The 14,044-nt window shown below is 44.9% G+C and overlaps 1 protein-coding gene across 1 annotated transcript; it reads right to left on the bottom strand.

Annotated features, from left to right (window-relative positions):
* Window positions 1-6,734: 6,734 nt before the first annotated feature.
* On the bottom strand, window positions 6,735-12,644 carry LOC306713779 (uncharacterized protein). Its single transcript, XM_079183606.1, has 7 exons — window positions 12,532-12,644; window positions 11,372-11,574; window positions 10,937-11,038; window positions 10,745-10,840; window positions 10,484-10,594; window positions 10,226-10,349; window positions 6,735-10,010 (listed from the first exon to the last, which is right to left on the bottom strand). The coding sequence occupies exons 1-7, from the start codon at window positions 12,557-12,559 to the stop codon at window positions 7,444-7,446; spliced, it is 3,231 nt and encodes a 1,076-aa protein (XP_079039732.1). The 5' UTR covers window positions 12,560-12,644; the 3' UTR covers window positions 6,735-7,443.
* Between the last annotated feature and the right edge of the window lie 1,400 nt (window positions 12,645-14,044).

Here is a 14,044-nt window from a genome sequence, read left to right as displayed (position 1 = left end):
TTCTTTACACTGGAGATCAAACGATGAGTCAGTTTAGTTCAGTCAGGCTCATCAGCAACTATTCTGGTAGATTGTGCAAGATTCAAGTTAAATGAAGGGAAAGATGGTCCCGTGATGAGGAGTCGTAGGTCGGCGATGGTTCATTTTAAAAAGTATTTCTTCAGTGAAAGAAGAGCGAAGAACGGTACGGAAGGCTTTTTAAATAGAAAAGATGTTTTGCTCTTCTACTGACTGGTTTCTTTGAGAGTTTGATTGACAAAGTGTTCACCTAATCACCTTCCAAGTCTTTTTGTCAAACAAACACAGGACTCACCCAGAAGGCTGCTGTTCTGTCCCATTTGAAACCAAAAGTAAACATTGACTTTGTGCTTGTTTCTTAAGAAAATCTCCGAAGGGCGTTTTTTTTTATTGTTTTACACTATTATTTTAAAACAAAATATGATCATTTTTCAACCTTAAGCAGATAGTTTTGTTACATAAACCTAAGCATCCTTTTACAAAGTTAACATGCTTTCCTTTAAGCGTGATACGAGGTTGATTAAACGTGTATTTATGGAGCCTGTTTAGGGATCAGAGAGGTCGACGCATCCTGTGGTTTGCGGAAAAGTACAATGCCAACATTTCTTTTGGCGACTGGGTTGATCTGTTTACAGTGCAGCCAAACAAACAAATGTTGTTTTAATAAAGCAGTCAGTCAATAACAATCGTGATCTGATTTCATGCTGCACACCGCACAAGTAGTTTTCCACACAACAGCAGAGGAGTGCAGCTTATCTCCTGCACAATTTAAAACGAATCAATTGATGAATTAATGCAGATAATGATCGCTGTCACATCTTTGATGAGTGAAATTGGTTAGCACTGAATGCAATGAATACATTCCCTTTTTCTGTGGCTGCTTCAGAATAAAAGCCAGCCCATGTTTCACCAGTTGAAAGCTTTTAATGTGAAGCAGCAGCAAATATTCTGTAATTTGAATCCAGCAGCGGAATGGCGGACTCCACCACGACGGAAAACTACTACATGAATAGATAATTGCTGAATGTAACTACATTGAGTGGCTAAAGAAGAACAAGTGCTGACCATGAATAGTGTAGAAAATTAGTTGGATTAAGTTTGTATTTTTAAGTACAATTTGAGTAAAACTTGAATCTGAAAGACTGATTTGTTTTCTTTGTCTTCTGTGACAATAAATTGAATATCTTTTGGTTTTTGGACTGAAAATATTTTTTCCACTTTACACTATAAAATGACTCAATCAATCATTTATTTTTTAAGGAAAAATGCCAAAAGTTTAATTTGTCATATATGATGTAAACCTGAATATCTTTGGGTTTGGGGATTTTTGGTCATTGTAATTGAGCAAATAATTCACAGATGAATTGATAACGAGAATAAATGTGGTTGCAGCCTTGTTTTACACCATCACATTTATACAAAATGCAGTGCACCAAATAACAAATCTGCATTCAACATCTCAGCTCCTCGTCAATCTGTGAGCTGACTTATCTTCCTCTCGGTGCTTGAGGCCAGCGTCTCCGTTTGCCTCCCCTGGCGGATTGCGTCACCGCCGAGAGCTGCTGATACAACGTGGAATATGATGATGGTGATGCTCCTCTGATTAGAGGGGCAAAGCTGCTTTGAGACCAGAGGATGACCTTGTTAGCATCAGATCAGGGACGTATAGCCGGTCACTGATGCCCACAAGCCTCTCTGTCAGTAGCTCATCTTGGATGTGAAATTATCTCATCTTTCACTGACTCTTGACTAAAAGAAGAAAAAAACCCACACACAATCGAGCATGTAAATGCTTCATCACAGACTTTCCTGTTATCACTGTGGTCTGGCAGTATTGATGATGGGCTGCACATCTGCTGATGCAGTAGTAGGAGGAAGAGGAAGAAGAAGAAAAAGGGGGGTGGGGGGTGGGGGGCTGACCTTCCCTTGTTCGCCGTCTCTAATACCCAGTGCTCTGTACTGTCTTGGTGCCAGGTTTCTCTCCCTCCCTCCCTCTCTCCCTGTCTCTCTTTTCTCTTCGGTTGCAAGACTTTTGAACCCCCCAACCTCCACCGCCTCCCCCTCCTCACCCCCCCTGCAGCCTTGTCTAAGGAGACGTCCGCCCCTGTGAACTCATTGACCAGAGAAAGACTTGTTTTTACTCCCTTCTGGTGAAAGAAGGAGAAAGTGTTCACTACTAAAAAAATGTGCATCTTGATGAAGAGTGCGTTTTAAAAATCACACATGTTTAAAAAATGATGCCAGGATAGTTAAACTAACTTACAATGCTTTGCCCACTTTTTAAAGGACGCTTTCTTGACTCTATTCATTTTATTAATAGCTGAGGGATCTGCCTTGTTAAGTTGAACATAAAATAAAATGTATGCAACGGATTTGGCAACAACCAGAGTTATTTCCCCCCATTTGGAGGAATCTTTATATGTTAACAAAAAACAGACACTTTTTGCAGCGTTAACAGCATCCCGTCTGGTTCCTCCTGCCAAGCAAATGTCAGAGTCAGAGGGAGACACAGATACAGACAGTGGTGCAGAATGCAAATGAATGAGAGTAGATGAAAGTGAGATGACGGAGGAAGAATTAAGAGTGGATGAAAAACTAGATAAACACGGCGTGAACACGTCGAGGGGGGGGGGGGGGGCGGAGGGCTGCGTGTGGGAGACTGCAGGGCTGGTACTCGAGAATGTGGGAATGTGTGAGGCTGGGGATGTGTCTGGGCACACACACGGGTTCACTTGAGGACACACAAGCAAGCGCATGCACGCACACACACACTTGATTAGTACAGCAATCCTCTATTCTCTTCATTAGTCTGCAGGGGGTTTTCCAGCTCAATGGGTTCTGTGTTACATTTCCTTTTTTATCAATTGACTAAAACAAAAAAAGCTTTGCAAAAACAATGAAAGTAGGGTATCTATTCCAGGTGATTGTCAGGGTATTTCTTCTCTGTGTGTGATACTTTACCAGGCTTGGTGGTTGAACATGGTGAAGGCAGATAATCAAAGCCCTCGGCTGTGCCATTCACTGTTCATATGGAAGAAATAAAGGTGCGTCATGGAGCAAAAGCAAGAAATGGGGCGCTTGTTATTGATACGCTATGTTTCCGTAGAAACTCGCAGGGGTCACAGTGTTTTGGCCAGGAAATTCCGTGGTGCCTGTTGATGATCAAAAACAATTTTCAGAAATATATCTGGGACAGTTTAATTGCTTGTGATCGCTGAACATGCTGGAATTGGCAGGATTTTCGATAAATCACGTCGTGGAGGCTGCACTGCTTGTCCTTTACCGTACGTTCCTGTGATTGTGCCTTTATTCTGCGTAGCTGAAGATACAACGAAATATGAATTTTATTCTGCAGAAGCCGATTCATTGAAGTCTAGACAATGCCAATCAGTTAAAGCTGCATTGATCAATACCGTTATACAAACAATGGATCAAATGACTGTAGTGCAACATAAAATATGTTGATTATAGTGACAAAACCACATCCCAATCAGCAAAGTTAGCGACTAGCTGGAGTACATAGTGGAGCATTTAGCAGCTACAGAGACAGATATTTCCCTCTGGAGGTGGTGGAGCCCAAAAACTGAGCAAAAATGAGACAGAATATTACATTCACCTGGTAGACACAAACATAACTTCATACGAATGACATCGTTCCTCCGTAACGGTTGGATGTGAGAACAAACAACCGTTTCCTCTTTTAAAGTTCACGTACCAACTTATGAGTCAAAACAACAACGTATCTTCATACAGTGGTTCGTATGATATCTCACGGAAAGTTGCTCCTCATTTTTTTAAGAAAGTCCAGCAAAACATGTCAATTTCTACTTGTAACATGCATACATTGTAACATGCATACATTGTAACATGCATACATTGTAACATACATACATTGTAACATGCATACATTGTAACATGCATACATTGTAACATACATACATTGTAACATGCATACATTGTAACATGCATACATTGTAACATACATACATTGTAACATGCATACATTGTAAATATGCATACATTCTTTTCAAAAAAGACTTTAGTTAGGTTCAGGCAACAAACTACATACTAAGGTTTAGGAAAAGGTCGTGGTTTGGGTTAAAATAACTACGTAAGTGTCGTTACTGAAGTACGCACTTCACAAACAACACTTTGGGACACGAACACCACTAAACATGATCTTAATTGTGTTCGTTCCGCCGACACTTAACTTTAAGGTCGTGACGATTTCAGGTATTTCAGAGTCCAGGCTGAATAAAATGACAGTGTTGTGTTTTCAGCTTGTTCCACTGCACCCAAGTCGTCAAAAGGTAGATGAGGGGTTTTCTTTGGCCAAAGGGGGGCAGACGAACTTTATATAGTTGTTACTGCTAATGTAAGAGCAATAAAGGCCTATTTCTTCATGAAGCAGACTTCATTTGGAGTCATCTTTTTGCTTTCTTTTGGCTCCTCGTTGACTCGAGGTAGCCTAAACTAAGTTTATCTGAGATGCTGTGACCCTTTCAAACAAACCGATGTATACCTGCGACCCCTCGTTACACGTTATGGCCTTTGACTTTTTTGCTTCTCCGATTGTTTCACTTGAAGGACTGAAGAAGTAAAAGTATCTAAAACAAAAAAGAGAGAACAAGGCATTTTGTCCAACAGAAATATAGTTTTCCTTCTTATATATTTGATATCGGGACCAAATAAACTGCAGGTGCAACATAAAGCGCATACTGCAAAGACAAAGTAGTGTTTTCTAAAAGTGACTTCTTGGTGGAGCGTTTACATTATTTTGTCTACCCCTCGTACTCGTGACACCGCAGTGATTTTCCAGGAATGTTCCACTGAGTCACGCACAAAAACACCAAACAAATACTTGAACAATAGCCTTAATATACGGTTTCAGTAAACACGACTAATCCTGGAGAGAGAAACTGCAGACGAGAGTCAAATATTACAGAAATAAGAAGCACACATTCAGGACTTTTCAGTGTCAGGGATACTGCGGTGGGCTGTTTGGTCCCATCCAGCTTTACTCACAATGTGCTGCCTCATACTAGCAGAGCTGGCCGAGGGCCTGAGTGAGATACGTTGACGCATGCAGGGAAGCACACTGTTCACTGACCCCCTGACCAGGAGTGGTTCTGGGGGGGGTCAAGAGGCCACTGCTCCCTGGCTGTCTCCGGGTGGCTGGGGAGTCGGGAGCGGTGCTCCTCTGCCCCACCACCTGGCACCGGGGAGGCTATGTCTAGGAAAGAGACCTCTGCCAGGCCTCAATTACTGGGGGAATAATCCAGGACACACTGAAGCAATTACAGCCCCATATAAATCAATATGCTTTGGGTTAAAAAGTGATCTGCTCCCAACACTCCGGAGAGGCTCTGACTCAGTCGGCCTTTGATTTTTTTCCTTTTTTCCCCCCTGAGAGATGGGAGCAGTTTCTCTGGAATCGGGCCGCGATGCCGCCTCTAGCTGCTGCCGCTGTGGTTATGAACCGTCACTCGCGCTGAGTCAACACGTCAGGTGGCACGGGACAGCGAGGAAGAGGGGAGGATAAATATTGACTCGCAGTCGCTGCGCTCGCGTAAACAGTCATTGGGAAATTTATGTTGCATAAAGCTGTGTAAACAAACAGGCTCTTCCCTCGCACATCACGAAACAGATGTGTCTGTGCATGCTGAACATGAGATATGGATGCTGATGTGAAAAGGTAAACACTGTTGTTTATGTATAAGGAAGCTTGCAGAGTTCAGAGCCTCCAACACGAGCTGGGGCAAATATTCTGAGTGAAGCACAGCTGAGCTCTGATGCTCATCATCACTACTGTACTGCCATCTTCTGGAGAAAGAAGAGCTCTGACTAAACACCCCCTGCTGTGTGAGGCACTTTAATGCCTCCTACTAAAAAATATGTTGATCTTTGTGTGTTGGAGTTTCTCGGTGTTTGGGCAGAGTTTGACACCCGAACGTCTGTTTTTAAACCATCTGCTGAAGAGCAAAAGGTCGACCTCTAGTCCGAGTTTAACAGGTGCATGTAGATGATTTTGTGAGACATCACGACTAGCTCTGGGAGCCAATCGGAGTAGAGTGTGAAACTTACACAGGTGAGACGTGGAAACCTGAAACCCACGGCTGCGTCAGTGGATCAGCGCGCCCTCGTTGACCATCAGAAGAGTCCTTCCTTTTTGTCCTGAAGTCTCACTTTGTGAGATGGCAACCATGGTCACTCCCCATCACCCACAATGCATTGCGGTTGTGCATTTGGTGCAAGAAAACAGATTCACGGTTAGGCGACAGTAATTAGGTTAATAAGCTGCAGTTGCTCGCTTAAGCTTCCACTGAAGGAGATTAATAAATAGCAATAACAGTTGTGATCATCTTGAAACAGATCAAACAGAAACTGATGCAGCTCATTATTAATATTAATTGCCCACGTAATGCATTTATCCACAGAAGAAGCCTTGCAGATATTTCTGATGATTTGTAAAAAGCGGTTTAGTTCTTAGTGTACAACAGGTACTCCGAGAGTTTGGGCTGAAAGTGTAGAAGAGCAGGTGTGTTGCATTTAAATGCCCCGCCCACCTGAGGAGGAAGTGGAACAACCAATGAAATGCAGCCCTCCAGTTCTCTCTCTCTCTCACACACACACACACACTGAATAAACTTTACATGAACATTATTTGCATATTTCATATTTATATTAATGAGGGAGGACCAGATGTTGTGTAATGTTCAGCGAGGTATTTGATCTTTATTTGTGGGGAAAAAAATCTCAAAAACAAATGATTATTCCAAAAATCACTTTTTAATCAGTATGTTACGTTGCACATTTAGCGTAATACTTATTTACCTGAATTTAAAGTATGTCTCTTTACTCACCGACCACAATCTTTGACTTGTTTTGGATTATTTGGAAATAACGACAAAATATTACTTATGTACTTTTTATGAGGGCGAAAACAAGCCAACTGTCTTTTAGTAGAAATAGAATAACCAGAGAGCTAAAACGTCAGAAAACAGGAACAGATGTGATCAGTTTCCTAAATTATTCTGTTCGATTAACAGTCCAAAACCCTGAAGATCATCAATGTGCACTCATATTTTAAAGGCTGGTAAGCTCGTCTTCAAATTAAACAAATAATCGGTTAAGTATTTGTTTAATTTCCACTATCATCGATTCATCGATAAACCTCTTCGTCACGGTTTCATAAATGAACATGACCGCAGCAAGAATACATTCAAGGAACATTTATTTCAAAAAGCAGAAATAAATCATCGGCTTTCAATAAACAACGAACTGCTTTAAAGAACACGTGAAGCAACGAGGAGGGAAAAGAAGAACAAAGTCACAAATTGGTCAAAATCAGATAACAAAAAAGAAAATTAAGAATTTGTCGATGTAATAAATGAAAACCTGCATGAATAAAAAAAACTAGGATTTCTATTGAAACTCTATCCTCACTTCGCCAGCGAACGACGGTTCCACTTTGACGTCGTGACAGAGCGAGTGTTCCCAGAGAGACTTCTTATGGAGGAACGTCAGCCCGCACTCCTCACACACGTAGCTCTTGGGCTTGCCGGCGTGAGTCCGCTTGTGCTTCTTCATGTGATAAGACAACCGGAAGCCTTTGTCGCACACGTCGCATTTAAACGGCTTCTCTCCCGTGTGGATGCGCATGTGCGACTTCAGGTACCCCGACTGGATGAAGGCCTTGCCGCACTCTTCGCACTTGTACGGCCGCTCCCCGGTGTGGTAGCGGTTGTGGAGCCGCAGCTCGTTGGCGGTCAGGAAGGTCTTGCCGCACACCGTGCACTGGTGAGGCCTCTCGCCCGTGTGGATGAGCTCGTGCCTCTTCAGCGACGTCTCCTTCATGAACTGCTTGCCGCAGCTGTTGCAGGGGTACCGCACGCCGATGTGGATCTGCTCCACGTGGTTGGTCAGCTGCAGCTTGGTGCGGTAGGCCATGTCGCACTGCGTGCAGGCCCAGGGCCGCTCCTCCGAGTGGGTCCCCATGTGCACCGTGAGCTCCGAGGCCGAGCGGTAACACTTCCCGCACTGCCAGCACAGGAAGGGCTTCTCCCCGGTGTGTTTCCTCTGGTGCACCGTCAGACAGTTGGAGGACCGGAACTTCTCGGGGCACATGCTGCATATGTAGGGGAACTCGCCCTTGTGGATTCTCTGGTGGATGGCGAGGTAGGAGAGCTGCATGAAGGTTTTGTCGCACTGCGCGCAGGGATACGGCCCGGTGAACTCGTGCTGCTTCTCGTAGTGCTCCCTCAAGCGCCTCAGCAGAGTGAAGGCCTTGTCGCACATGGTGCACTGCATCGGCCGGTGCATGAGCTTGTGCCTCTCGAAGGCGGGCTCGTTGGCGAGGATCTTGCCGCACTCTTTGCAGTAGAGCAGATCGTGGATCCTCTGGTGCACTTTGAGCATCGTCATGCTCTTGAACTCCTTCCCGCAGTCGTCGCACCTCATGATGTCACTCACTTCCACTTTGCAGATGTTTTCCTGGTGCTCCTTCAGCGCGGACGGGTACTCAAAGAGCTTGCCGCAGTTGGAGCACCACACGGGGATCTTCAGCGGGTCGCCGCCGGTCACTTCGCTCTGGCAGGGCCCGCCTCTCGGCTCCTTCTTCCACGAGAAGCAGGTGATTTTCTTATGACAAATGGCATAAATCTGGTGTCTTTTCAGGCCGTGCATGTGTTTGAAGCGCTTCTTGCAGTGGATGCAGTGATAAGGCCGGTCCTCCGTGTGACACTGCACGTGCCTGTTCAGTGTTTTGACGCTGTCGAACGCCCGAGAACAGACGGGGCAAACCTTGGGAGCTTTTCTCTTGACTCTTTGCGCGGGCGCCGACGGGGGTTCCTCAGAAGCGTCGGCGGGAGCATCCAGACTTCTATCTTTTCTATCGAGGTTGCCCGTATCGGCCTCGGCCAGAATCTGTTCCACCGTCTTGCTCTGCTCCTCTCTGATGCCCTCGTGGCCGTGAATGATCTGGTGCTTCTTCAACGTGTCCTTGTACTTGAAGCCCTTCTCGCAAGTGATGCATATAAAAGGCCGCTCCTCCGTGTGAGAGCGTAGGTGCTTCGCGATGTCCGCAGTGCAGGGCAGGATCCTGCTGCAGATGGGACAGACTTTGCCCTCCGTCGAGCCCTCGGGCAGCAGCTGTGGATTGGAGCGCTGCGTCTCTCTCTTCTTCGGCCTCTTCAGCTCTCTGCTCTTACAAATCTCCAGCTGGTGTCTCTTTAAAACGTAAGGATTCTTAAATTTCTTCTCACAGAAGCAGCAGTTGTACGGCCGGTCCTCCGAGTGGGACCTCATGTGTCGCTCCATGTCCACCCGGCGGCCGAAATACTTCCCGCACAGCGCGCAGTTTTTGTGTTCCGACGACGTCTCAGAGGTGCTGGCGTCTCCTGCGTCCTCCTCTTTGGCGCTGTGACCGAGCTCGTCCTTTTCGTGAACGCGCATGTTGTGCCGGTTCATGTCGTAATGGTCCCTGAATCGTTTGTCACAGTTGGCGCACTTGTACTTGAACTCCCTATTAGCAGAGTGAGTTTCCTGGTGCCGCCTCATGGCTGCAGCCCGCAGGAAGATCTTACTGCACACGGGACACGTTTTATCGTTGGAGTATTTCTTTCTTTGCCTCTTAGCCGCCGCTGAGTCTTTGTCTTTCAAAGCATTCCTCTTCACCTGGAGCCTTTTGCTTTGCTTCAGTGGCTGAAAAGCTGCCGGCGTCAGGGCGTCACCGATGTCCTCGTTTAGTTCATTTTCCTCTTCTTCTTCATCATAGTCGGGCTCGACCAGACCCGACGGCTGTTCGATCTGGATGTAGTCCAGCAGAGTCACGGTTTCGCCCTCCACCTGGACGGTCATGCAGCCCTGAATCTGCTCCGACGGAGGCTGCAGCTGTATCTGGTCCGCATCAATCACAACCTTCTCCAGCTGAGGGAGGGACAGCGACGACAGGATGCAGTTCCCAAAGGAGGAAGGAATGGTCAGAGTTTCATCTGTGGGGAAAATAAGGACGCCATTAGCTCCATGCTTAACGGCTATAAACTATAAGGAAATCAGAGAAGCAAAAACACAATTCCTTTAATTAAACCAAAAGCACAAAGCCGTCAAAACTGCGATTTTCGCCGTAAGGTGACAAAGTTTGCTCCCCTGAAAAAACAACAAAGGACTGAACTGAATGAGGGTTTTTAATACTATACATGTGACTCACCAGATAGATCCAAATGTCCGAGTGTGGTGTGGTACAGCAGCACCGTCCTCAGGTGCTGAGGGTCGGGGACAGAGTGCACACACTCCTCCAGGGCGGACGGGACAGCGCTGAGCATGGAGGCCGTCTGGTGAAGAAATACAATGTTGAATTAGCCGTTAGCAGATAACCATCACTGGATTACTTTAAACTTTCAAAATGTAATGTTTTCCAGGCAGGTTCTGGAGTTATAAGGAGCATATGTTTCTATGATTCCAGTACCTGCTGAATGTCGGGTACAGGAAGAAGCTTCTCCAGTCTGGAGAGAAAATCCAGCATCAGCACCTGGAGAGCGTCGTCGTATTCAGGCCCAAAATCTGTAGGAAAAACATCCTGGAAGAAATAATCACAGTTTAATGCTCAAGTACTCCACAACTAGTGAACATTGTATTAAATCTGCTTCATCAATATGAAGAGAAATCCATCTTATAAAAGGCTGAGAGTTTCAAATAACACATCAATTCAAAGACCCGACTCACAAACCTGGAAAAACTTCTCCTTCTCGTCGGCGTCTTTCAACAGCAACTCAATTTGATCCACGAAGTTGCATTCCGGAAACTCGACTTCTGCAAAACACGGCTGGAGCAAAAGACGAAGTTTAAGTAGGAAAAAAAATTACAATTTGATGGTAAAACACGACTGCTGTTCTACACGTGGCATTTAAAAGAGGCTAACCTGCGCTGCCCAGGTGGAGACGAGGGCCTTGATCCGCTCCAGGTGCATCTCGATGGTTTCCGTGTCTCGGCTCTGCTCGGTCCGACACAATTCAAGAACCACCTGCAACACACGGTTCCACCTCAGGGTGAATACGACCGGCGGGACAGCACCGGGGCATGTTAAGCACCTGACAGCAGGCTCTTTCAGGGAGACATGTGGTGCCTTGCAGGTGCTGCTGACGACTTCTTCTCTCAAATATCAAACCTTTTCATCAGCTGCACTTTTACGGCCTGTCAGGCAATAATTTAGCTTTTTATTGTTGAGACGCTGTCCTTACCAGCTGAGTCAAACAGTAATAAATCATTTTTTACACTTTGTTTTGACAGCTAAACGTCTGCGAGGGAGAAAACAAACCGCTGTTGTTGCTTGACGTGAACTTTTAAAACCTCGTACCCGCGCTCTGAGGCCCAGGAGGAGTTGAGCTTTCTGATCCGCGTTCAGAAGTTCGGGTACAATCTCGGACACCGTGGTGACGAACTCCTCCACCATCCCGTAGTCCTGCACGCTGCCCCGCTGGACCACCTGCCACATGGCTGCAGACACCAGGCGCAGAGGAGGGATGAAGAGGCGAAGGGACGGCAGCAGAAGAAGGGAATCTGGAAAACATTTGTCAGAACCGCAATTTGAATCATCACGTTATTCAGCGTTGCATTCAAAATCTAATACATCTCCTCACTGCAATCACTCTCATGGTCTTGTGTTTGAAGTCTTTAAAGGTAAACAGAAGCTGGTTTCTGTCGTCTTTTATGAAAATAAATCGTATATATTTTGGTACAAGCAATATGAATATGAGGTTTGGGATATCGTGACGGGTATTTTTCCCCCATTTGCTGACATTATATTGACTCATGAAACAAATTAGCAGGTTGATCCATGATGAAGATACTTGGAAGCTTCAAGCCTTAGTGTCCAGCAAGTACAGTAGCCACAGCTGATTATATAGGGCAGCTTAATTATACTTGGCCTAAAACCACAATAACCAACCAGTGGTAACATTACTATGACCCCAGGTTTAATTATTGTGTGGTAATTAAAATAAACACACATTTATCTAGGAATGTCAACCATTTAAATAATGACTTTAAACATGTCCAAACAGACTATTCCTGACATTACTGTGGAGCTCTGGGTGTCTCTTGTAGCACCTCCTTTAAACTAGCCTTGGTTGCCTTCACGGACTGGCAACAGTGTCGGAAATACGAGTTAAAGCACATGACCGCCACAACACAGTCGTAAATATGGCACCGGAAGTCGTGGATAACTATGTTATATAAGTTGCTTAAATGGTTCGGGAAGTATACTATTAAAAAAAGTGCAATTACTTTTCTATTTAATGGTTTTTATTGTAAGACTGGTTCGACTTTCAGACGTTTACGTTAGCTGAGCTAACGTGAAGCTCCTTCCGATAACTACCGTACACATTAGCTCGTAGCACAAAGCCACCGCCATCTCAAGAGCGGGGTACGCCATGTTCTAAATCGGGCGCACACAATCCAAAAGTACAGCCGATAACTCGCGATAGGTGGCACGCGTTCGTATACTCGTTGGCTTACCGTTTTCGGCGCGATACGGGCTCTCCATTTTTATGCCGGCGAATATTCAACAAGACGAGCAAATGAACTCGGGGTTGTTGTGAGTCGACGTCCGCCCGACCCTGCGGTGCAAGTTGGCGGAGAAGAAGGGCGGCTCGATATTCGGCTCGGAGTGCGCATGCGTAGTCGCGAACACACGTCCCCACTGGTTTCATTCAGCAGCCGCGGGTTGTTGGGGATTAATCGATATCTGCTAATACATTCATCGTGTTAACTTTAGTCACGAAAGCGACACCGTGGACTAAGTTGACCAACTTTGCGGTTGCCTGCAGAGGAAACATGGTCATTTTCTTCTTCGCTTGAGGAATGTCAGGCTTACGTGAAGATGCTTTGGTCGTTACCGCCCTCCAGAGGCCGTCTGAGGAAATGAGCCCAAACATTTATTTATTTAAAACAAGCATCTTCTGTGGCAAAATACGGCAGATTCTTCCTATTTCAGAGGCGTTCAATAAGTACGTTATTGTAGATTCGGGATAAGTATGTACTCAGTTATTTTCTGATGAAGTTATGGTAATGATAATTAAATAATCTTCCTTTTAGAGAGGTAAAATGAACCCGATGTTTATGGGACTGGTGATTATTGTCAGCTGTGATAAACCACAAATAGTAGATGAAGATATTATATATAAGGGCTGCAACCAACAATTATTTGCAATAAAAACAATCAACACATATTCAGAATTGTGGTGCTGAAACAAGTTCATTTTACTTTTGTCGTTTTTGCTTAAATAATTACTTTTATTAGTTGCCAATGTGCATGCAGGGAAACATACCTCCACTTCCCCCAAAGCTACCATGGCATGTACTCATCAGGAAAGGGCAGACTAGATATACAACATGTTGTGTGGCCTGTTACAGTCTCCATTTACACCCAGGCTACTAGTACAACTGCCTCTATTCATATAAATAAATAACTTCTTGAACTTGCGGTGGTTTCATTCCTTCGTTGGTGCAGTGAATTCCTATGGAGACAAAAAAAAAGAAGAAGAATCTGAGCCAACTTGTCCTCCTGACTTTTTAAGACCTTGTATTTCTTCATCGGCCTGACGGCAGACAGTCTGTGAGGGAGCTGTCACCACTTTTAGTGCCTTGAGTCATTTCCTCGGTGGAAGTAAAAAGGATCGATAAAACACGCTGCTGGCTGGGCTGTGGCCACATTTGTCACATTTTCATCCAGAGGATGCTGCAGTGTCCTTGTAGAAGAATAAAGTTATCCCAAACGGTTTGCTTCCATGGAAGTTTTATAACAAAATAGCAACAAAACAAAAAACACAGACCTTCACACGCTTTTTAAACTCTGGTCTTTTATTAGCTGTCCACAAAAGCATGTCAACAGAAACTGCAGCACGAGTGTAACATTCCTCTGTGTTGTTATACTCCACCACATCCCTGCTTCTCACACCATGTATAATTTATATTTCGTATATATATATATTTTGTACAATATACATGTTCTCATCAAAGGAAAAATAAT

This window comes from Pholis gunnellus, assembly GCF_910591455.1.
Source record: "Pholis gunnellus genome assembly, chromosome: 22".
Classification (NCBI taxonomy): Eukaryota; Metazoa; Chordata; class Actinopteri; order Perciformes; family Pholidae; genus Pholis; species Pholis gunnellus.
Note: the sequence above shows the minus strand (reverse complement) of the source record. Positions and strands in the feature narration are given on the sequence as shown.

Bases quoted from the DNA above. Each gene is read 5' to 3' on its own strand.
- LOC306713779 (XM_079183606.1), bottom strand. From the start codon at position 12,559: ATGGAGAGCCCGTATCGCGCCGAAAACG. The intron at 10,595-10,744 runs GTTTGTGAGTCG...TATTTCTTCCAG, and splicing joins AGAAGGAGAAGTTTTTCCAG to GATGTTTTTCCTACAGATTT. The intron at 10,350-10,483 runs GTACTGGAATCA...TTTCTTCACCAG, and splicing joins CTGTACCCGACATTCAGCAG to ACGGCCTCCATGCTCAGCGC.